The 20,928-nt window shown below is 44.0% G+C and overlaps 1 protein-coding gene across 1 annotated transcript in view; it reads left to right on the top strand.

The window, feature by feature from the left end:
• Positions 1 to 38: 38 nt before the first annotated feature.
• KNTC1 (kinetochore associated 1) overlaps positions 39 to 20,928 on the top strand; it is a 33,535-nt gene continuing 12,645 nt past the window's right edge. The window contains exons 1-42 of the mRNA XM_026719345.2: positions 39 to 156; positions 1,188 to 1,338; positions 1,871 to 1,991; positions 2,568 to 2,683; positions 3,246 to 3,318; positions 3,636 to 3,713; positions 4,224 to 4,258; positions 4,799 to 4,909; positions 5,195 to 5,288; positions 6,456 to 6,508; positions 6,732 to 6,844; positions 7,276 to 7,333; positions 7,451 to 7,549; positions 7,841 to 7,884; positions 7,980 to 8,045; positions 8,369 to 8,444; positions 8,734 to 8,850; positions 8,939 to 9,028; positions 9,123 to 9,191; positions 10,013 to 10,074; positions 10,177 to 10,288; positions 10,520 to 10,660; positions 11,050 to 11,106; positions 11,211 to 11,312; positions 11,482 to 11,598; positions 12,490 to 12,633; positions 12,740 to 12,838; positions 12,930 to 13,033; positions 13,840 to 13,945; positions 14,068 to 14,202; positions 14,604 to 14,726; positions 16,040 to 16,106; positions 16,223 to 16,290; positions 16,406 to 16,692; positions 17,072 to 17,244; positions 17,879 to 17,976; positions 18,377 to 18,518; positions 19,069 to 19,125; positions 19,391 to 19,554; positions 19,797 to 19,901; positions 20,380 to 20,508; positions 20,617 to 20,733. Coding sequence (XP_026575130.1) covers positions 1,207 to 1,338; positions 1,871 to 1,991; positions 2,568 to 2,683; positions 3,246 to 3,318; positions 3,636 to 3,713; positions 4,224 to 4,258; positions 4,799 to 4,909; positions 5,195 to 5,288; positions 6,456 to 6,508; positions 6,732 to 6,844; positions 7,276 to 7,333; positions 7,451 to 7,549; positions 7,841 to 7,884; positions 7,980 to 8,045; positions 8,369 to 8,444; positions 8,734 to 8,850; positions 8,939 to 9,028; positions 9,123 to 9,191; positions 10,013 to 10,074; positions 10,177 to 10,288; positions 10,520 to 10,660; positions 11,050 to 11,106; positions 11,211 to 11,312; positions 11,482 to 11,598; positions 12,490 to 12,633; positions 12,740 to 12,838; positions 12,930 to 13,033; positions 13,840 to 13,945; positions 14,068 to 14,202; positions 14,604 to 14,726; positions 16,040 to 16,106; positions 16,223 to 16,290; positions 16,406 to 16,692; positions 17,072 to 17,244; positions 17,879 to 17,976; positions 18,377 to 18,518; positions 19,069 to 19,125; positions 19,391 to 19,554; positions 19,797 to 19,901; positions 20,380 to 20,508; positions 20,617 to 20,733 — 4,254 coding nt within the window. The 5' untranslated portion in view covers positions 39 to 156; positions 1,188 to 1,206. The remainder of the gene's footprint in view (positions 157 to 1,187; positions 1,339 to 1,870; positions 1,992 to 2,567; positions 2,684 to 3,245; positions 3,319 to 3,635; positions 3,714 to 4,223; positions 4,259 to 4,798; positions 4,910 to 5,194; positions 5,289 to 6,455; positions 6,509 to 6,731; positions 6,845 to 7,275; positions 7,334 to 7,450; positions 7,550 to 7,840; positions 7,885 to 7,979; positions 8,046 to 8,368; positions 8,445 to 8,733; positions 8,851 to 8,938; positions 9,029 to 9,122; positions 9,192 to 10,012; positions 10,075 to 10,176; positions 10,289 to 10,519; positions 10,661 to 11,049; positions 11,107 to 11,210; positions 11,313 to 11,481; positions 11,599 to 12,489; positions 12,634 to 12,739; positions 12,839 to 12,929; positions 13,034 to 13,839; positions 13,946 to 14,067; positions 14,203 to 14,603; positions 14,727 to 16,039; positions 16,107 to 16,222; positions 16,291 to 16,405; positions 16,693 to 17,071; positions 17,245 to 17,878; positions 17,977 to 18,376; positions 18,519 to 19,068; positions 19,126 to 19,390; positions 19,555 to 19,796; positions 19,902 to 20,379; positions 20,509 to 20,616; positions 20,734 to 20,928) is intronic.

The raw sequence follows: 20,928 nt of genomic DNA, 5'->3' as shown, positions 1-20,928 counted from the left end.
GGACCGCAGGGAGAACTCCCGCCAAATCCAAAAGGTCCCTTTGAATCTCCGGGCGGTTCGGTCGCTGCGCGGCTTCCTCGGGAGCGGCGTCAGTGGGTAGATGGGACCCGTCGGCGGGCTGGTCTTGCCGGACGCCCGTTAAGAGCTGGGCGACAGGTGGGAGTTCACCCGGGGAAGCTTTGCCCAGCCTGGGAAGAGCCCGATCGGGAAATATATATATATATATATAATATAAAACTTATATATATAAGGCAAGGAAGGAAAGAAAGAAAGAAGAAAAGAAAGAAAAAGGAAAGAAAGAAAAAAGAAGGAAAGGAAATATATAATATAATGTAATGTAATATAATATAATATAATATAATATAATATAATATAATATAATAGTATATATTTCTTTCTTTTTCTTTCTTTTCTTCTTTTCTTCCTTCCTTCCTTGCTTCCTTTCCTTCTTTTCTCTTTCTGTCTTTCTTTTCTTTTTCTTTCTCTTTTTTTCATTCTGTTCTTTCTTCCTCTCTCTTTTTCTCCCTTGCTCCCTCTCTCTCTCTCTCTCTCTACATATATAGTACTAAACAGTCCTCCCGCTAGGGTTGCACCAAACCTGCCCCATATTTTGGGAAGTGCATGTCTGTTGTTTTGCTTAATAGCTTCTCTTTTGCTTTGATTTAATATAAAAGTCATTATCAAAAAAGTTAAAGGGTTTTTGCAAAAATCCATGGTTAAAACCAGAGAGGTGCAATCCAGAACAACGACATTATTACCTGTGGCCGTTGAATGCATGTGCAGGCGCTTATTGGTGGGTTTAACGAGGAAAATATTAATTTTAGAGAAATGGAGCTCTGGAGCACAGAGTGAAAGTTATTGATTGTGCTTTGGCTTTTAAAAAAAAAAGTCCACGCAGCTTGCTTGAAGCAGGAGGAGATTTAGAAATTCACGCTGGTTGTAAAACAAAAATCTTAACTTTCCTGCATTGAGGAAAGTTCCCCCCAATAAATGGGTGACGTTGCAAACTCACGAATGAAGGCAAATATACGTGTCCCAGATTATGTTGAAGGATTCAATCTTGTTGGGTCACCGATGATCGACCCAGGTTGCATCCTGCAACGTTGCAAACCCAGACCGCCATTTCTTTCTTTGCTTTAATGCACGTTACGGCCTCATTTGTTTGTCTTCTGACTTTGGCCGGACAGAACATCGTCCTAACCGAAGATGTGGGACGACGTTGAGCTCCTGACGAGTGACGATACGGGCAGCGGGCAGCTGAGCATACAATCCAGGCAAGAATGTGGCAGCGCGCTCTATCAGATGAACACGCTGGTGAAAATAACCTCATCCAAAAAGGTAGGACAGCCTTAAGGACCCCCATCACAAGGGTTCTGGGGGGCAGTGGAAACCCACAAGGCTCAAATCAGGACAAGCGCATGATGCTGTCGCATCTTCTCTGGGTTGCATGGTGGCCGGTTGCTCTCTGACCCAGAAAAACATAACCTTTAGTGCAGCAACTTTAATTTCAATCCAAAGATCTAGTAACTATAAAAGAGAAATGCACAGGCCTACAACTCTATTATATAGCAGTACAGGTTGTTCTCAACTTATGACTGGCCACTTAACAACTTCAAAGTTATGACCAACCTGAAAAAGGGGACTTACAACCTAGATTTGATGTTCCAGACTCCATTATGGTTGTAACCTGAGGACTACCATTGACGTATAGTTGCAATGTGTGTTAGTTGTTGATAGCTGCACTAATTCTTTTGTTTTAATCTGTTGACGCACATATAACAAGCACGCAGATCTCATTCGTTCCTTGTGTGCTTTTTTATTCCATTCGTCTACGTGGACTTTCATTATATATATTTTTTAAATTGTTCAGGTTTTATCTAACCCGGAATTAAATGCCTACAATTTGAGTGATGGCTGCGTGTTGGTGGCTGACAGGACGGTGGTTGTACTTGACAATATTTGTCAGTCTCTTCAAATGTTTATTCATTTTGGTGAGTTTCCGGCTGAGGCCAGGAACTATGGATCTTAGTGGCAGATGAAGTAAAAAATGTATATTTGCAAGCTTGGATATATATGTCTGTAATCTTCCTGTTTAATATTTTAGATTTTATATTCCATGTTTTATATTTTACTCCTGTGTTCCTTTTTTACTGAAAGATGATATGAATAGACAGATAGATAGATAGATAGATAGATAGATAGATAGATAGATAGATAGATAGATAGATAGATGGTGTTAGAGAGATGATAGAGATGTTAGAGAGAGAGGGAAAGAGAGAGAGATGAATGGGTAGTGAGATGGATAGCATATAAAATAGATGATGAGAGAGAGAGAGGGAGGGAAATACCGTGGATGGATGGATTAGATAGATAGACCGATCAATCATATAGAATTACTGCTGAAAAATGTCTTAAGTTGAATAATATGGAAATCGCATGTTTACGGCTTTTGCAGTTTCCCAGAGTATCTTTTAGTCATCTTGTGGTTGTTTTTAAATTCACCGTACTGCAGTGTTTTCTTTTTGGGGACCCACAATAACACGTGACTAGCTTTTCAAACCTTTCAGAAACGGAGGTGGACATTGTTGGCTTGTGTCAAGAAGGCCAGTTCCTGGTCGCAGGTGAAAGAAGTGGGAACTTACACCTGATTCAAGTATCTTCAAAACAGACCCTGCTAACTAAGGCAGGTTGCTTATATCTTGCCCGTTCTTGTAAAGCATGTCGCTTCTTTTATTTGAGAAATAAAGGTACAGAATGCTGAGCTATAGTTTTAGCACCGCGTGAGGAAGTTCTGAGCTCACCCATTCCTTAGTCCTGCTTCCCTTTTAGCATATCTAAAGAGACGGAAAGTTTTGTTTTTCACAAAAATCAACCGTAAGAAAAAGTCGGTCTCTAATTTTGCAGCAAACTTCTTTCTCTGAAATACGATTAATTTGTCTTTCAATACAAGTATTTCTAATAACAATTAACCACAGCTGTGATTTAATTTAAAAATGGGATTAAAGACTTCTACTTCCTTCACACTCCTGTGCTGATGGGATAGAAAATAAGAACTCTTGCATTTGTGCCCTCTCTGAAGTTTTTTTTTTAATTATTTTTTCATAACAAGCCAAACCAGATACTCTTGGAAGTTTCAGCCTCCATCAGTATACGAGGATACATAAAATCATTACTTAACTCTAGTTCCTCTCAACACCCAGCTGTCATTACAATGATGTGTTTTCTTTTTGTGAAACCACATCTAGGCGTTAGTTCAAAGTTCTTTCGACGAAAAGGTCTTTTTGGATCTCATTCTGGAAATGGACAGTTCCGTAGAAGGTAAGATGAATACCTTGGAAAGTGTATTTTGGAAGCCAAGATCACAACTCAGGTGATCTGGTCACAACTCAGAATTTGGCCCGTGAAGAAAACGGTGAGGATTTTGCTGCCTTGTGGTTTCCTCTGCAAAATCTTAAAATTGGGCTTCTGTTTATATACCCGATGTAATTATTTTGGTTCACCGTTCAGAGGAAGTGGAGTTGTTTTGATTCCTTGTTCATAGTTAGAGATTAGGTATTCCTTGACTCAAAAGTACACAGATGGAGTAATCAGGGATGGGCATGCCGCTTGATATTTTTTTTCTGCTTAATTTATAGGTACCTATCATGCATTTATTCTGACTAGCAAAGGTTTTTTCTGTATTATGCATCTCCCACTTGCCAACATTCAGAAAGGTAAGCCAGGACTTTGTAGATTCCAAACATACAGGATGTTAAGAAATGAAACTTTCCTTTTCATATTTTCTGTTCTAAGGACACCAATATCTGAATTTTGCAGATATAGCTGGTGGCAGTTGCGTTCATGTTGTCACAGCTGTTGTGTGATTCAGCCCTTGTGTGTTTTTCCTGGGTGTTTTGTGAAGCTTGATAGCCACGGACACAATTCACAATTACAATTTCCAGATTTGAGCCAAATTGTCACCGAGTTTTCTTGGAAAATGGTAGCTGTTGGGGACTTTCCGTAGGCCCTTCTACATTGTCTCAGCTATCAATTTTTATGTTTAGCATTGTATTTTTCCTGTTCGTTTGTTCTTTGCCTGCCTGAAATGCTACAGGGCACCTTGTCACTGCTGCACGAAGGATTAAGTATTTCTGAAAAATTGAGATGTTGAACAAAGGTATGATGAAATGACATTATGGAAAGCTTTTCTAAAGTATTTCTGATAATGTTTTTCCTTTATGCAGCCATTATCGAAATGGACATCAATGCTGCCAAGAAGGTATCCGAGGCTCTTGATCATTATTAGTATTGTAAATGTTGCTTTTAAAAAAATCTGAGTGGGACCCAGAGCCAGGTATGCCTGCATTTTCCAAATTTAGACCTCCCTTTTCTGCCTTTCTGACGGATGTTTCTATTCACAAGGCAGAAAGCCAGTCGTATCATTTTAAAATATAACATCTCCTTCAAGGTGGGGGGCTATTTCTGGCTGTCCTGGGGACATCACTACAAAAACAATTCGTGTTGGCAAGATTTGCCAGGCGCTGCCAAGTGAGGGATGCATAAAAACAGCAGATGTCCAGTGCCAATTTAAGAAGCGTTCTTTTCACACGGTACCTGCTGAAGCTCAGCCTTGCTTCGTTTAGGCCCAGCTGAGCATGCCTCTTTCTTTCAAAACATAAACAACACGCATCTAAGTCTAAGAGATGATTTGAGGGACTGCGAGGTTTCTGTGCTTGAATTCTTTTGATTGTCACAGATTTTACCTAAAGCCTGGATTACTATTGCTAAGCTATCTGAGCGGCTGTCTTGTCTTTAACAGTTACAAAGTCAGGTGGAAACCTGCTTCATTTCAGTAGAAGATTATCACACTGCTGGCTGCTTTACTTCCGTGACGAAGGACACCGCCAACACCTTTGCGCTGATAATAGGGGTAACACAAACATTATTCGAACGTTGGATTAAGGTACAGTTTCCACTGGCTTTTTTCAAAAGCGTGGAGATTACAACATGATCATTCCTGCACATAGCCCTGAATTCGGAGTAGGAAAAGTTGGCAAAACTTTGGATTCGTGCAGGACCTTCCTGTCTTGAGGTGCCTTGGTCTGAGGAGGTGGCCTTTTGGATGCCTGCCTGAGATGAAACAGGAGCTGGCTTGGTTTGCAAACTTCTGCCTTGAAGCAAAAGGTTTCTAACACCAACCTTGGCTTTCTTAAAGGGGGTTGGCAGCTGTGCGATGACGGTTTGGGAAGTGAATCCTGCTGAAAAGCTGGTCTCCATTCAAAATGTTGGTGATTCAAGCCTGATTCAAGGTAGGGAATTTGGGCGTTCGCAGCCTGACGGGTTTTTACCGGGCTCTTTAGGTTCTTCCAAAGTCTTTGGGACTTGTTTAAAAGGACAGATACGATCTAAAATGCCTGATTTGTTTGGGGTTAATTCCTACGGGTAGCCCTTACGTTACGAACACAACTGAGCCCAGAATTTCTGTGGCCACGGCCTTTCTTGCCACCGTTAAGCGGATCCCTGCTTTTGTTTTAGTGAGCAAGACGGTTGTTAAGTGAACCGGGCTTCCCCATTGGCTTTGCTCCTCAGAAGGGCGCAAAAGGGGATTATGTGACCCGCTCCCCCCTCCCCAGGGACACTGTGGCTGTCATAAATATGAGTCATCAGTGTGAACAATAGTCACAACTCCCTTTTTTCAGTGCCATTGTAATTTTGAACAGTTGCTAAGCGAGCTGTTGTAAGTGGAGGACTCCCTGTGTAATGCAGGTAATCATATCCTCAGGACTCCAACAAATCCACCCCCATTCGAATCCTAAGTCTCTAGCCGCATCTCAGAGAAAAGAAAATTGATTTATTAGGAGTGACCATGTTGGAGTTACCTGGATGCAGCCGACACTAAAATACACCATTTCCCCCTTGACCCTGGTCTTCCCCCCCACCCACTGGATGTGTATTCTCCAATGGGACACATCCATAGCCAAGAGTCATCAATCAGGCTCTCCGGTAATAATCTTGCGCTCCGACAACTTTGGGCTGCCAGGGTGATTATCTAGGCACTTAAGGAATGCACTGTTTTCCCCCAATCCCTTTTCTGGCAGCTAAAAAGACCAACGGAGTGTCTTTTCAGTTGACACACGTGCTGATTGTTTTGTTTAATTTTCTTTGGCTTTTTAAGAATTTAATTTATCATGGAGGGGATTCTGTTTAAGCCCGGGAATTTCAGAGAAAGGATAAGGAAGGTGCGATTTATATTCTTTCATTGCTAACAGTTCTGGCAAAATACTTTCCTCGCCCTGCCCCAAATCTTTTTCTTTTTTAAAGTTTTGGTAAATTTGCTCATCCTTCTAAAGCTCTTCCCTATTAGCAGAAGGGGGTTATTTTCAGTGCTGTCCTTGGGGCCCTTACCGTTCAAAGGCTTGGCTTTCTGGGGAGGAAATTCATCCGTTGTGTTTTGACGTGTCTGTTCTCCTCTCCAGCAGCAAAGAAGCTTCAAGTTGTGGAGAACTTGCTGTTCGTCTTAGACAACGAGGCACGTATGATTTTTAGAAATAGCTCGGATGGGAGAGCTCTTTCCCACATCTTCAGTAAGCCAGGTTTAATAACCGTTGATCCGTTGGGAAAAAAAAAATATTTCCCAGGCTTCATTCTGGCCGTACGGTGAGGACAAACTTTAATTGTGACAAGTGCTCTTTAATATGTCACGCGAAATGTTAAAATGGGTATTTTTCTTTTTTCTTTTCTTTTTTGTGTAGGATGTGCTGTCCTTGTGGGACTTCCACTCGCTGACTCTGACTTGGGAATGCCCTGCTGTTCCCATGGAAGAATTTCTTTTGACCTCCGAATCGGATTTTTCGGCAGGAGGAGGGTAAGGTCTCCCTTTAAGCCACACCCGGCGAAAATGGTTGAGCTTTAGGCCTCCTTTCTTCTACGGGCTGTAAATTTCAGCGGGGAGGAATAAAAAAAGCACCACATATTCCTTTTAAAGGCTGAAAAAATATGTCAGCCTTCCCTGGTTGGAGGCTTAGCTCATTACAGTGATCACTTCTCAATGAGAAGGAAATAGTTTTAAATTAGAAGGACTTGAAATATTTGATGGTCATTGAATGCTTTTCCTTCCTTCCTTCCTTCCCTTCCTTCCTTCCTTCCTTCCTTCCTTCCTTCCTTCCTTCCTTCCTTCCTTCCTTCCTTCCTTCCTTCCTTCCTTCCTTCCTTCTTTCCTCTCCCCTCCTCTTCCTGATTCCCATCTTCCTTCCTTCTTTCCTTCCTCCCTTCCTTTCTTCCTCCTCCTCTCTCAAGACTGGGGAATGCCAATCTTAAGCTGGTTGCTCTGACAACACCGGACCATATTGAACAGGTATTTACCTCTATTTTTTTTTTTAATGTTAAAAATATCTTCTGTTGAACCTGGTTGACTTTTGGCTATAAACAAGGCTTATTTTTTCTCTCCCTTTTATTCTCCCTGTCTTGTTAGATGAAGAGCATTGTGGTTTTTTCACTGCCAGCCATGGACCAGCTGTATGCTCTGGAAGTCACCCCTGTTTCCACACTGGTGCAGAGTGTCATAAATACGGTAGGCACCTCTGATCTTTGAGGCTGTGAGAAAACACGAACAGGAAACCCGTCCTTGGGGGAAATGTGCATCGGATTTGAAAAAAAACAAAAAGCCACTTTCCAAATTGGGCTTGCTTTCAAATGCGTTTTATCTGGAAGGAATCCCAGTTTGTGGGCTTCTGAATTCTCATTTAATGGTGCCCTACGGTTTGTGTTTTGGTGATCCGGGAATAAACCACAATTGAAAGATGGTGACCTAGCTGGTGATTATTGAATTGAAGGGAACCACTAAGATTTCTTTCTCCCACAGGATACGATTTACTTTATGGAGGGGATGTACGAAAACAACCAAAAGTAAGTTTGCTCTTGAATTATATAAAGAACGAGTGGAGATTGGCTTCCCCGTTGTCATGACCACTCTTATTTTTAACAGAGTTTTTCCTTTCTAGATCTTCGGCTGATCCCGTCTCATTTCTCCTCATGAGAAGCTTGACGGAAGCCTTACCCGAGAACAGGTAGATATTATTTGGTAGAATAGCAAGTAGCTATTCTGGAATATACACAAAAGCCATCTCTAAGCCTTTGGGTTTGAGACCCCACATTTCCTGCTCAAAGATGGTAGGGGGAAAACAACATTTTATCTCAGGACATATTGGCAATTTTTTGGGCGGCTGGGCTTCAATTCCCAGTATTCTCATCAGTGGTTATGCCGACTGGAATTCTGGAGTTTGAAATCCACCCACTTGGACTTTGCCAAGGCTGAGAACCCCTGAGCTAAAAAGACCTTTTTCTTGCTGACGTCAAAGGACTGGTTGGTAAAAGGTATTTTTCTCCTTAGACTAAGCCGTTTGCTCCACAAGCATAAGTTTGCCGAGGCGGAGAGTTTCGCTCTGCAGTTTGGACTGGAAATTGAGGTGACAGATTGCTAATAATCCTCCTTCACTTCCTGCTAAAGGGGGGGGGGGAGGGAGGGAAGTGATGTCATACATGTTGTGACATCATTGTGCAAATCGTGCCGCTTCCATCATTGGGCATCAACGGTGATGTTGTTATCGAACGGGTGATGTAAAAAGCTAACCAGCCTCCCATTTGGGGGATATTAAGTTAGCACAGAGGTCCTTGCTGAGCACTGGGAAAGAAATAGTTTAAAGGGGCAACTAAAGTACTTTTTAATACCTGGCACAATTCTTTTAACAAATGCAGCTTGTCTACAAAGTGAAGGCGAACACTATTTTGGAAAGATTGGCTTCTGGTTGTGAGGATCAATCAGCCTGGCTAAAACTTGTACTTCAAGCAAAGGAAACCTTGAATAAAATAAAGGTAACTGTTTCCTATGTGCATGGTAAATACAAGCGTTCAGAAGGGGTAGATTTAGCCTTTTGAAAACACCACATTTCTTTCTCCGCAGGATAACTCGTTTGTGGTCAGGTATTGCATACATACCCCTTGGCCGACCTACGAAACCACCCAGGAAATGCTGAATTTTGCTCGGATGACGGTAGGTTTGTGGTTGGCGCATCCATAGAATCAGGGATTTTCAGGGATTTGGGGCACCAAACAAGAAATAACGTATTTTCACGATCCCTTTTTAGATCCTAAAGAAAGAAGATGCATCTGTTACCCATTTCACGAACGTGGATCCTGCCTCACTCCTTACAGAGGTAAAGAGAACCCAACCACGTCATAAATCTGTGGCTTCCTTATGGTTGTGTGCCAAGTTTCAGATCCAATATAGCCGAGGTCCCCAAACTTGGCAACTTTAGGACTTGTGGACTTCAACTCCCGGAATTCTGGGAGTTGAAGTCCAAAGTGTTCTGACCCAGGCTTCGTAAACCGTAATTATTCACAAACTTGTTTTAAAAGCAAAACCTATTTTATGGCAACGCTGGGAATTACTTGCATTCCCAGCCAGAACTAATCTTAAACAGTCCCCCAAGATAAGCACCCACCTTTTAGTTCTGTGGAATGCTGCCAAACACAGAATTATCCAATTAACTAGAAAAGAAACCAGCTGAAGTACAAAAAAAAACCAACCAAAGTAACGCAGAGCTTCAAAGATGACTTTGAATGACTTTGCTTCCTGCAAAGATTTTGTCATCGAGGCCTGACTTTTATCCCTTCTGGGAGGGGCAATCACCTCCAAGCCTTACTCCCAAGTCTCCCCTTTCGTCTCAGCTGCTCTCGCCTTCCAGCAGCTCTGTGCATACGCACACTGGGAGCAGGCTCCCCTGGTTCTTCTGCCTCGCTGCTGCCAGACTCAGAAGGCTCCAGAGTCAGCACCCCACTCCCAGATGGTCCTGGCCATTGGATGCAGGGCCCTCGTCCGAGTCCTCATTCTTCCCCACTGTCCGATTCCATTGCCGTCTGCACCGGCAAAATATATATATATATATTTTCTCAGGACCTGCTACTGAATTTTTTCACTCGTGTTTTTCTGCTTTTTGCGTGTTTTAACCTTGAAGGCTTTTCTGCTTTTCCCCAGGTGCTGCAAACACAAGCGAAACTGACTACCTTTTATGGGGCTTTCGGGCCAGAGAAATACAGGTGAGGCCCTACGTCTGTTTGTAAACAGGGCCTCCCTTTCCACGTGTGGGTTGCCACATTTCGGCACAAGAGAACGTTGATTGTGCATTTTTCCCTCCCCAGTGGAACGACGTGGTTAGAATTTCTCAACAATAAGAACATCGCCGGCTACATCCTTTTACAACTCAAAGCGGGAAACCTCTCTTCCGCTCAGTATCTCTGGCTAAGGCATCAGGTAAGTGGCTTCCAGGTGTGTTTGTTCTGTCCTATAGAGTTGACTATTAAGGCATCTAGAACACCTTGCATATTGGAGGCTGGTGGCTTTCTCAGATGTGCAGGAGGGTGTTTCTGAGCCTTTTCTTGGTCTCAAGAGGCTCTTCGCTGGACACTAAGCCAGCAGCTCCGCAATCTCCAGTCCATATTTAAGCCATGCAGTCTCCGTTGAGACGCCATCTCTCTCCTGCAGGCGGAATTGGAAAGCAGCTTCAGCCAAGAAATGCTGGATGACTTGCTTGAATCAATCCCTGGGATGCTGCCCCAAGGGCTGGCTCTGTGGCTGAAGCAGGTGGTTCTTCCTTTCGTAAGGCGAGTTCTACCTCATGGACAGGTAAGATCCCAGAAACCCCTGTGAGGAAGAGAAAGAGATACGCCTCTCATGGCCGCCTATATATAGACAGCTTCTTAAAGTGGTAGAATCCCAGGGACCCAACCTCAGTCTTAAAGCGGCAATGGCCATGCTGATTCCTCCTCCTTGGATCAGCCTTACAGCAGCCTTGCAACAGCTGTTCAGCTATTAAATCAATACCGTAACGGATTCACTGAACAACGAAGTGGTAAAACTGGAGCAAACCTTAACTTAACAACTGTCTTGCTTAGCAACGTAAGTTTCGGGCTCATTTGTGGCCCCAACTGTGGTCCCACCCAGGGAAGAAGATTAGATTCTGGATAGAAGATTAATACGTAACCCAGCTTGGTAACTTCTTTTACTTCCTCCAGAAACGAGTAGCAAAGTGGTTGGAAGAACGTGCTCGAAGCCTAGAACTGACTGACAAAGTAAGCGCATTTTAATGGCCCTCAAGTCTTTAGAGTCGGCGTTATTCTTCATTCCCATAGACGTGTTCGATTAATCGGGGGCTTTTTTCCCCCCAAAAAAACAGGCCAACTGGCCAGAAAACGGTCTTGAGCTGGCACAGGTGTTTTTTACCAGCAAAGATGTGGGCGATATCGAACTGGCTTCTTTCTCCCACTGGGATTTTTGGGTAAGTATTTTTGTCTAAGGCCGGCTGTGGGGGGGTGGGGGGGGAATTCTTGAAACCCCCCCCCCCCAGCTTAAAGTTACAAAGCTTGAGAAACACCAGATGGTACACAAAGGAGAAAAGGGAAGCTTTGCCACCAGAAAACGAGACTCGGTTGTGTTTGGCTTTTCAGAAGGACAGCGAAGACAAGGAGATCCGCCGCCTGATGGACCTGGTCAGCGCCTTACAGGATTTGGTAGATCTGTACAGGAAATATAACTGTAGGCTGGCTCTCTGCGATTTTGAAAAGGTAGGAGGGAAAATAAAACCCACGTGGAGCTGAAAGAGAGTCTGGAAGTATCTGTCAAAAGTTTGGGGCGAATAGCGTAATCCTGTCATTGGGTTGACACTGAAAATTTTAACTTTTGTTGGCTCATAAAGCAATGGTACCCTCACAAGCGTCTCTCAGAATAGAATAGAATTATTGGCCAAGCGTGATTGGACATACAAATAATTTGTCTTGGTGCAAATGCTCTCAGTATACATAAAAGATACATTCATCAAGAATCATCAGGTACTTAATGATAGTCATAGGGTACAATAAGCAATCAAATCATAGTAGGAAACAGTCAATATAAATCATAAGGATACAAGCCACAAAGTTACAGTCGTATAGTTATAAATGGGAGGAGATGGGTGATAAGGAATGATGAGAAGATTAATAATAATAGTAGTGCGGACTTTGTAAATAGTTGGACAGTATGGAGGGGATTACTTGTTTAGCAGAGTGATGGCGTTGGGGAAAAAATTCTCCTTGTGTCTAGTTGTTCTGGTGTGCAGTGCTCCATAAAGTCTTTTTGAGGGTAGAAGTTGAAGCAGTTTATGTCCAGGATGTGAGGGGTCTTTAGATATTTTCACAACCCTCTTTTTGACTTGTGCAGCATACAGGTCCTCCATGGAAGGCAGGTTGGTAGTAATTGTTTTTTCTGCAGTCCTAATTACTCTCTGAAGTCTGTGTCTGTCTTGTGTCTAACATGATGAATATGATAAAAATGAGAGCAGGATATTTAAAAAAGTAGAGAATAAATTATAGCGAAGAAGACTTGTGCTCAGCTGCCAATATTGTATGGATCCCCTTGTCTTCTGAACAATGATCGGCCTTGGTTCTTCCCCCACCCCACCCCCACCCCCCGTCCTCTAGGAAACCACAAACACAATTGTGTTCCGTATGCTTGACAAAATCCTGGCAGCTGAACTCATTCCTGTGGCTTTAGAGAAGTACATCGAACCATACATGAGTCACCATCATCTAGAAAAAGATGAAATTCTCCTGCGGTACATAAAGGTAGAGAGAGAGACACTTTCCTGATCTCATTCGACTCTGTTGGGTTGCGGGTTTTTTTTTCCAAAACTCCCCCTGCCTCTTTCTGAATCCTTCACCGCCTCCCTAGGACCTGCTGCTGTGCCACTGCACACAATCGTCCTCCATTTTCGACACATCGTGGGAAGCGAAGGCCATAGCCGTCTTGGGCTGCATGTCCGACTTGGAGGTGAGTCGGGCCCAGAGAACGAAGCTCGCCACTCCGAATGGTGGGATGGGCAATGTTTTGAGTTGGGTAACAGTCGGGTTTTCCTTCCCAGTTGATCTTCGAAGGGGTGCTGGCCATCATGCATAGCGCCGTGGTCCCGTGGAGCCCCGGTGTGGAAGACCTAGTGCAGCGGTACCTGGGTATGGAGCATGCCAGGTAAGAGGGGGGCGCAAAACTCCATATCGGGATTCCGGCATTGATCCCCATTTAAATCATGAGCCTCGAGCCAAATTTCCAAAACTTAAAAAGGATTTATTGGGAGTTACCACGTCTGGTGTAGCCGCCTCTGAGGCACACCATTCACTGTCACTCTTGACCCTGGTTTTCCCCCACCCCCTGCCCGTATCATAATTCCTATTCTCCAATGGGACACCTCCATAGCCCAGAGTCATCAATCATCAAAAATTCCAGTTAGAATTTTGCTTGGCAGACACTTCGGTCACCTAGTTACTATCTTTGAAAACATTTATGGAATGCACTTTCGGTTTGCAAGCTGTTGCGCTGCTCCCCTTTTCTTCCTCTCTTCTGACAACTCTAAAAAGACCAGAGAAATATTTTATGCGTTGACACTCCGCTTTAAAGATTGCGATGACTCCAGAAAAGAGCCTGCAGCCTTTTCTCTATGGGAAGCGAAGGGTTTTCTGAGTCCCACGATGATACGGGTGCTTTAAACCTCTTAATGACGCATCAATGAATGAGAAAAACAATTCTCCTCTGCCAAAGACAGACACAAACACACACACACACCCGCTTCTCACTTAACAAATGTCCTTTAAGGGCAGAAGTTTGGGCTGTCAGTTGAGGATTACCTGGGTTGGCTCAATAGGCCATTGGAGAGCCAGCGGTCAAAGCTCTGAGGTTGCCTTGCTTGGAGGGAGTTTTACCCCACCCGTGACCTCCCTGCCACCCAGTTCAGTCATCTCCATGGTCCACCGCAACACTGTAAGGGCCTTTTCTGGCAGGGTGAAGCTGCTTGAGGAAGGTTACCGGCTGATGGAGATGAAAAAGCTTCTGCGGAGCTACGGCATACGAGACACCAACCTTTTAAACGATAAGCAGATGATTTTGGTAAGGAACTTCAGCCCACTCGTGATAAACGCTCAGAAATATCTCATAATTTTAAGACAAACAAACGAAGAACCTTCTCTGTTGATCTGATCTTTGCTTTTTTTTTTTTTTCCACCCTCCAGATGCTGGCCAAGCACATCCTTAAACAGGACACACCCTCTGCTTTGAGAGACGCCCTGAAAATCATAAAAGCGTACATGCTGCCCGCTGCCGAAATCTACGTTTGGAAGATCGCGGACCTCATCGACAAGGAAAAGGTGTGGATGTCTATAACTAGAAGTATGCCAATATAGCCAACAGGAGTACAAATAAGCTGGCCTAAAGATAAATTTAGTTAACATTTAAAAAAGAGAGAGAGAAATTAACACACTGCGGATTCCGCTCCAGTCACATTTATCCTGTTTCTTAACCACCGGTAGTAGCAATGTTTCAAGATGGACTCGCTCAAGAGTAGAAGCCTTTAACATCCCTGTTTAATATTCCTCAAACATCTGTACTATCAGGGTAGGTCAGGGGTCCCCAAACTTGGCCACTTTAAGACTTGTGAACTTCCAACTCCCAGAATCCCTCAATTCTGGGAGTTGAAGTCCACAAGTCTTCAAAGTGGCCAAGTTTGGAGACCTCTGAGTTAGGACATAATCCTCGGACGTGCTTACAGGGGGAAGAAGTTCTGGATCTACTGAAGTCTCTGCCTCCATCCGAAGGCGTGGAAATTGCAGAGAGAATCTTGATTTGGGGGAAAATCGAATTGGAGGAAGAAGCGGACACCGTTGAAGAAAAGGTTCGTCTCTGTGTATGGTGGGGAGGGAGGAATCGTACAATAGCACCACAATTATTCTTAGAACTGTGACCGGTTTGTGGTGGGAAGCTTTGTTAAACATTAAGGGCCCTGTTTCTTCAGGGTCCATCATTGGCCAGAATCTGCACATTGACAAATAAAACCAAATTCCGCTTGCAAATAAGATAGAATAGAATCTCTTTATTGGCCAAGCGTGATTGGACACACAAGGAATTTGCCTTGGTGTAAATGCTCTCAGTGTACATAAAAGATACATTTGGTGTTGTACACCGGCAGCAGGTGTGGATGGCTGAGGTGTCGGAGAGCGAGGACTCCGATGAGGGGCCTGCGTGTGATGCAGGCATGGGGCCAGGACCATCAGGGAGTGGAGTGCGGCCTTCGGAGATTGTGGAGGCTGGCAGCAGTGAGGAAGAGGATCCCGAGGAGCCTGTGCCCAGGGTGCGTGCACGCAGGGCTGCTCGAAGGAAAGAGCAGCTGCAGCAGCACAGGTGACTCGGGAGTAAGGCTGTAAGGTAATGGCCCCTCCCTGAGAAGATAAAAGCCAGCTGAGAAATCACAGTTCTTTGCAGAAGGCAAAGAAGTTTGATACTCGAGCCAGGTGGACATTAGGAATATCTGAGTTGGTGTTTGGAGACTCTTGGATTTATTGTTTAGTAACTTTATCTGGTGTTCTTGGCAGCCTTGCAAAAACTTGGCCAGGCTCTTCCTTATCGGGGCTAATTAGTTGGAAGCAGCCTTTGATCTGTGAAGAAACGGGATTCGTGAACTAAACATTAAAAAGTTGTGCTGCTGCCTTTGTCTCGCGTTTGCTCTTGTGGAACCAGGTTTGGGTCAGAACATTCGGTGAGGTATCAGAGCCTGACTTGGATGTGTGAAAAGATGAAATTGCTATCCCAAAGAGCAGCCAAACCATCTTCAGGGTTAGATTAAGGGTGTTGAAATGATTAAAGTTGACTCAAGTTTGTCTACGGAGATTCTCAGTCATCCAGGTGCTGGTTGTCCTTGGTTGCTTTTTCCAAAAGCAACTTTGTTTTTCCTTGAAGACGTTTCGCTTTCTCATCCAAGAAGATCCTTCAGTTCCCTTCAGCGGCGTCATTCAGTCAGAACTGAAGAAGCAGCCTGGATGAGAAGCAAAAGGTCTTCAAGCAAAACAAAGAAACTCTTTAAGTTGCCTTTTGAAAAAAACACCTTTGGTTTGACTCAGGTTTATTCTGCTGAAAACAAAATCGTTTTGTTCCTGTCCAGAGAATCTGGATTCTTATGTCTTTCTTTTCCTTCTTTCGCTTCGCCAACAGAAAATGCACCTGCGGCTGAAAAAGGCTTTGGTAGAAATTCTCAAATTCCTGCTTAGTCTCCAGAAAGGTAAAGGTTGCACAATTCGTGTTTGTTTGTTTTTAAATTGGGAACAATTCAATAACCTTTCTTATTCTTCCTGCCCCTTGCTTTTTCCCCCCCCCTTTCTTGTTTTTGGGGGATAGAAAATCATTTGCAGAAAGAAGAACGTGAGAACGATTTAGAGACCTTTAGAATTCTGGTAACTCTGCAGGTGAGACCAAGGCGGGATTGAAAACGGGAGCGTTCGTTGCACTGGTGGTGGTTGTGAAGGCCGGCTTTCGTGCCCTCTCCACCTTTTCCTTTCTTTTTTCCCCCCTCTCCTTCAGGAGAGCTTCGACACCTGCCTTTCGCTCAAAGACTTTTGCGATCCCTCGTGGACGGCTCAGCTCCTGGAAGACCACATCCGAGCCTACGAAAAAGCAAGGAGATGCCGAAATGATCGGGGAGGCGGGGAGACCAAACTGGGGGATCCCAGTGCAAAGAAGGAGTTGATCCCAACGAGATTGTACAGATTGGGGATCCTCCTGCAAAAGTCAGAGGCTGAAATGGGGGCAGAGTTGGCTTTCCGAGCCTTAGACGATGGGAAGGTCGAAGAGGCACTGCGGATCTGCAGGTGAACAAAAATAAAATTCATTCGGCAATCAATGTCCCGGTAATTATCTATACATGCGGGTGCTTGCCTATTGTCAACTGCCTTGGTAGGCCTGGGATTCAGAACATAGAACAACACCGTTGGGGAGAAGCTTGGAAGTCTTCTAGTCCAAGGAGGAGACCCTATAAGACAAATGGTGGTCCAATTTCTCCTAGAAGACCTCCAGTGATGGGGCACCCAGAACTCCTGGAGATAAGCCGTTCCAACTGGTTACTTGTTGCTAGGAAATTTCTCTTTATTTCTGGGTTGCTTCTCTGCTTGATCCGTTTCCATCCCACGTTTCTTCTCTTGTCTTCTGGTGCTCAACCCCTTCCTTTTTCCTCCCTCCAATTCGCTTTAGTTACTTTTATGAATCCCACCATAACGAAGAGGCAGGGCGGCTGTTGTTCCTGGTGTCTCAAAAACTCTGTCACATGTTGGGGTCCAATATCCCTATGGTGTTGCCACAAGGACAAGATCTTCCAGATATAATCTATTACATGGCTTGTCAAGCAGCTACACTCTGCGGTCCGGGTAAGTAATTAGCCTTTGCTTGTTTAACTTCTGGTTTTTTTAAAAAAAACTTCTCTAAATCATTACATGATGATTCTCAAATTTATTTATTTTTAAAAATTGGCCTGCTGTGAGGTTGCTGGATTTTTCTCCTGAATCTTAAGTGAAGAACCAATGTAGGGATAACTCACGTTAAAATAAAATAGCAGTGGCACAATAAAATATCTCAAACATTTAAGCTATTTTAAGCAAGCGTATTGAATACAACTTTTCTACAAACCTTTTCTAAATCCCATTTGTTATCTCATTAGACAAGATTAAAAACGTAATTCAGTTGAAAAATCTCGGTCTATTTCTTTGGTTCTTCGCCACCTAAATCTGCATGCAGGTTTTCTGGATCTGTTGGGGGTTTTTTTTCCTCCTTTCTGAAAAGATTTCAATCTAGCACATATTATAATGGCCAGTTGTTGCATATTTTTTTTTTGAGTACAGAAATAAAACTTCCAGAAAGCTGGAATCTGAGGGATGTGATCGCATACAATATGCTGGCTCAGCTGTGTCTCCTATTGTCCTCAGGATAAAATTTAACCAGTCAGGTAAAAACACAAAATGTCTTCCTTTTGAAAAATATCTTTATTCTTCTCCTCTTTCCCAGATCTTTTTCTAGATATCTTGGAGTTTTGTAAATACACTTCATTTGCCCGTGAAATTTATGCCAAATGCCAGATGGAAGATTTTGGGTTTATACCACAGGTAAAGTAGCAATTGTTCACTTTCACTGTATTTACTAAGACGTTGTTCCTGGTGGTTGTGCCTTAAGAGGATTTCATCTTTGTCTTTTATAAAAATGTTCTATTGTTTTATTCACATGTTTTATTGTACTGTGAGTTGTACAGAGTTTATAGGTCATTGTATATTCTCCCCTTACGGAGAGACTGCCAGGGAGGGTAGACCATTTTTATGATATGTTTTCTTAACAGGGATATTATTATCCACTATTAATGTACTATATAATATGTCAGTACTATTTTTTAATATATTGTAAATTGTGATGTCTATTGCTTTATTACTTCACCGTAATAAAGTCATACTCTATTCTATTCTTTTATAATAAAAAAGTAATGATGCTGAAGTAACGTTCTTCTCTGCTTAGGCAGCCTGTCTTGACACCGATAAAGATCCTTACGGAGACTGGACGTTTGAGGATTTCTTTACTGAAGATGGGTCCGTCCTCGACACCCCCGCCGTGCTACCTTTCGCGTACAAAATTGCTTCCTCCCTTGTGCCTCTGGCAGGTAGATTCAACCTCCTCCACCTCTCTTTCAACTTTCACAGTGATGTGTCAGAGTCGGCTGGCTGTCGGGATTCTGACGTGTGCCCCGATTCAAATCATAAGTCTCTAGCCACATCTCTCAGAGTAAAAAAGATGGATTGATTAGGAGTTAACACGTCGGCGTTTCCCAGTTGAAGCCGACTCTGACACATCGTTTATTTCCCCCTTGACCCTGGTCCTCCCCCCACCCCCTGGATGTGTATTCTCCAATGAGACACATCCATAGCCCAGTCATCAATCATGCTCTCCAGTAATAATCTTGTGCGCCAACAGCTGCGGTTGCCAAAGCGATTATCTGAAGCATTTAAGGAATGCACTGCTTTTCCCCACTCCCTTTTTGCTGGCAACTAAAAAGATTTTTTTAGTTGACACCTGTGTTAAAATTCCACCCAGAAAGCTTTGGGCCTCCTTCTGCAGGACGTGAATTGCTACACGAGGCTCAACAGTGCTGTAAAAGATCTCCAACACGTGAGGCCTCGGGTTACCCGTTAAGAAATTCTCTTGTCTTGCAGAATGGAAAGCTTTTCCTCTGGAATCTGCCAGCCTGCCGTACTGTCCATTCGAACAAGGTACTCCAGGAGGACGTAGACTGAGCTGCCTCATACAGTTCGTAGAGTTTGAGTAAAAGATGCACAAGATAAAATGGGCAAGACGTCAGCGGCAGGAAGGATGGGTTACCCTTCTTTCTTTGCCTTTCCCTTTGAAAACTTGAATATTTCTGCAACTGTGGGTGGAAAAGAAAACCTCTTAACGACAGCCAAGGGTGCAGTGTGTTAAGATACGTGGACTTCCAACTCCCAGCCAGCCCTTCCTTTATTTATTTTTTCGCTGTAGGAAGAAACCGTTGTCGTTTGTGCAAGCATACGATCTTCGCCCTGCTTAGCAGCCTCCAAGAAGGCAGCCAGTACGAGCTGGCTTTAGGGCTGATCTGCTACTCTTTCGGCTCCCTGTTTCGTCACATGATCTCCAACAACGTAAACGACACGCTAAGTAAAAAGGTAAGAAAGCCAGTTTGGGGTAATGGTTAAGGGGAGAAAGCAGGAGATGATGGTGAGTTCCAGTCCTGCCTTTTTAACCTACGAGAGCTGGGTGACTTTGGGCCAACCCTCCTCACGGGGGTTATTTTTGCCGGCAAAATAGGAAGCAGATGCGTTGGGTCTACTTGCCACCTTGAGTAAGTTGTCAAAAATATTTTTTTTTAATTGTTACGGTTCCGCCTTCTGGTTTCGTGTCCCGTCAGCTACATGGCCAGAAGATGCTAGAAGAAGCTTGCCCGTTTCCCCTGGCAGTGATGCAGAACTTGACCTCGGTCATCCAGGGCATCGCGACGGCTTTGTTGCACAAGGTCAGTGTCAAACTCATAAAATATATCTCTGATCTTTTTAGAGTTGCCAACAGAAAGGGAGAAAGGGGGAACAGCGCAACAGCTTGCAAAACGGAAAGTGCATTCCACAAATGTTTTCAAAGATAGTAACTAGGTGACCGAAGTGTCTGCCAAGCAAAATTCTAACTGGAATTTTTGATGATTGATGACTCTGGGCTATGGAGGTGTCCCATTGGAGAATAGGAATTATGATACGCGCAGGGGGTGGGGCAAAACCAGGGTCGAAGGTGACAGTGAATGGTGTGCCTCAGAGGCGGCTACACCCAGGCAGTGCCGGACATGTTAACTCTCAATAAATCCTTCTTAAGTTTTGGAAACTTGGCTCGAGACTCAGGATTTAATTGGGGTAACGGTACCAGATGCCCTCCTGGGGAGGGAGGGAGCGAGCGGGTGGGGGGGAATTGTTTCAGTTAATTGGGTGGGGCTCTTTTTTCCACAGGTGTTCAACAGCCACCACGTGGATCATCAGCTGGCCTTTGGCTACTGCACCCTCTTGCCCAGAACCGCGATATTTGGAAAACTCTGGGACATTGTTGACCAAACATCACAGAACTACAAGAAGATCCTGGTAAGTCATGAAGCTTGTTTGGAAAAAAAAAGACGGACCAGGCAGGATTTCAGAGCTGGCGGGCCCCTCCTCAGCCCACCGGTGCCATTTCTCTCCCCCCCCCCCCAGGCTGTAGCTATTGTGGGGGCCCAGCTAGCTCTACACTATGAAGACCCCCAGGAGAAACAAGCTTTTGGAGACTTGGTCACGGACGCCGAATGGGGCATTGAGCTTGGAAAGCTTGGGGTGAGTCCCTTTGCTGAAATATTCAGGTTTGGAATCGAAGTTTAGGGTGTAATTCTGGCCACTTCTGTTCACCCCAGGGTTTTGCACAAACTGCTGCTTTCTGTGCACGTGGTCAGGTGTTGCTGCCTTCCTCTCTGGGTTTGGTTGCCCCGAAGAAACAGGGGAGGCAAAAGGTGGAATTCAGATCACAATTGA

Source organism: Pseudonaja textilis, chromosome 15, assembly GCF_049901715.1.
Source record: "Pseudonaja textilis isolate UNSWEBS1 chromosome 15, rPseTex1.2, whole genome shotgun sequence".
Taxonomy (NCBI): domain Eukaryota; kingdom Metazoa; phylum Chordata; class Lepidosauria; order Squamata; family Elapidae; genus Pseudonaja; species Pseudonaja textilis.
This window is presented reverse-complemented; position numbering and strand designations above follow the sequence as displayed.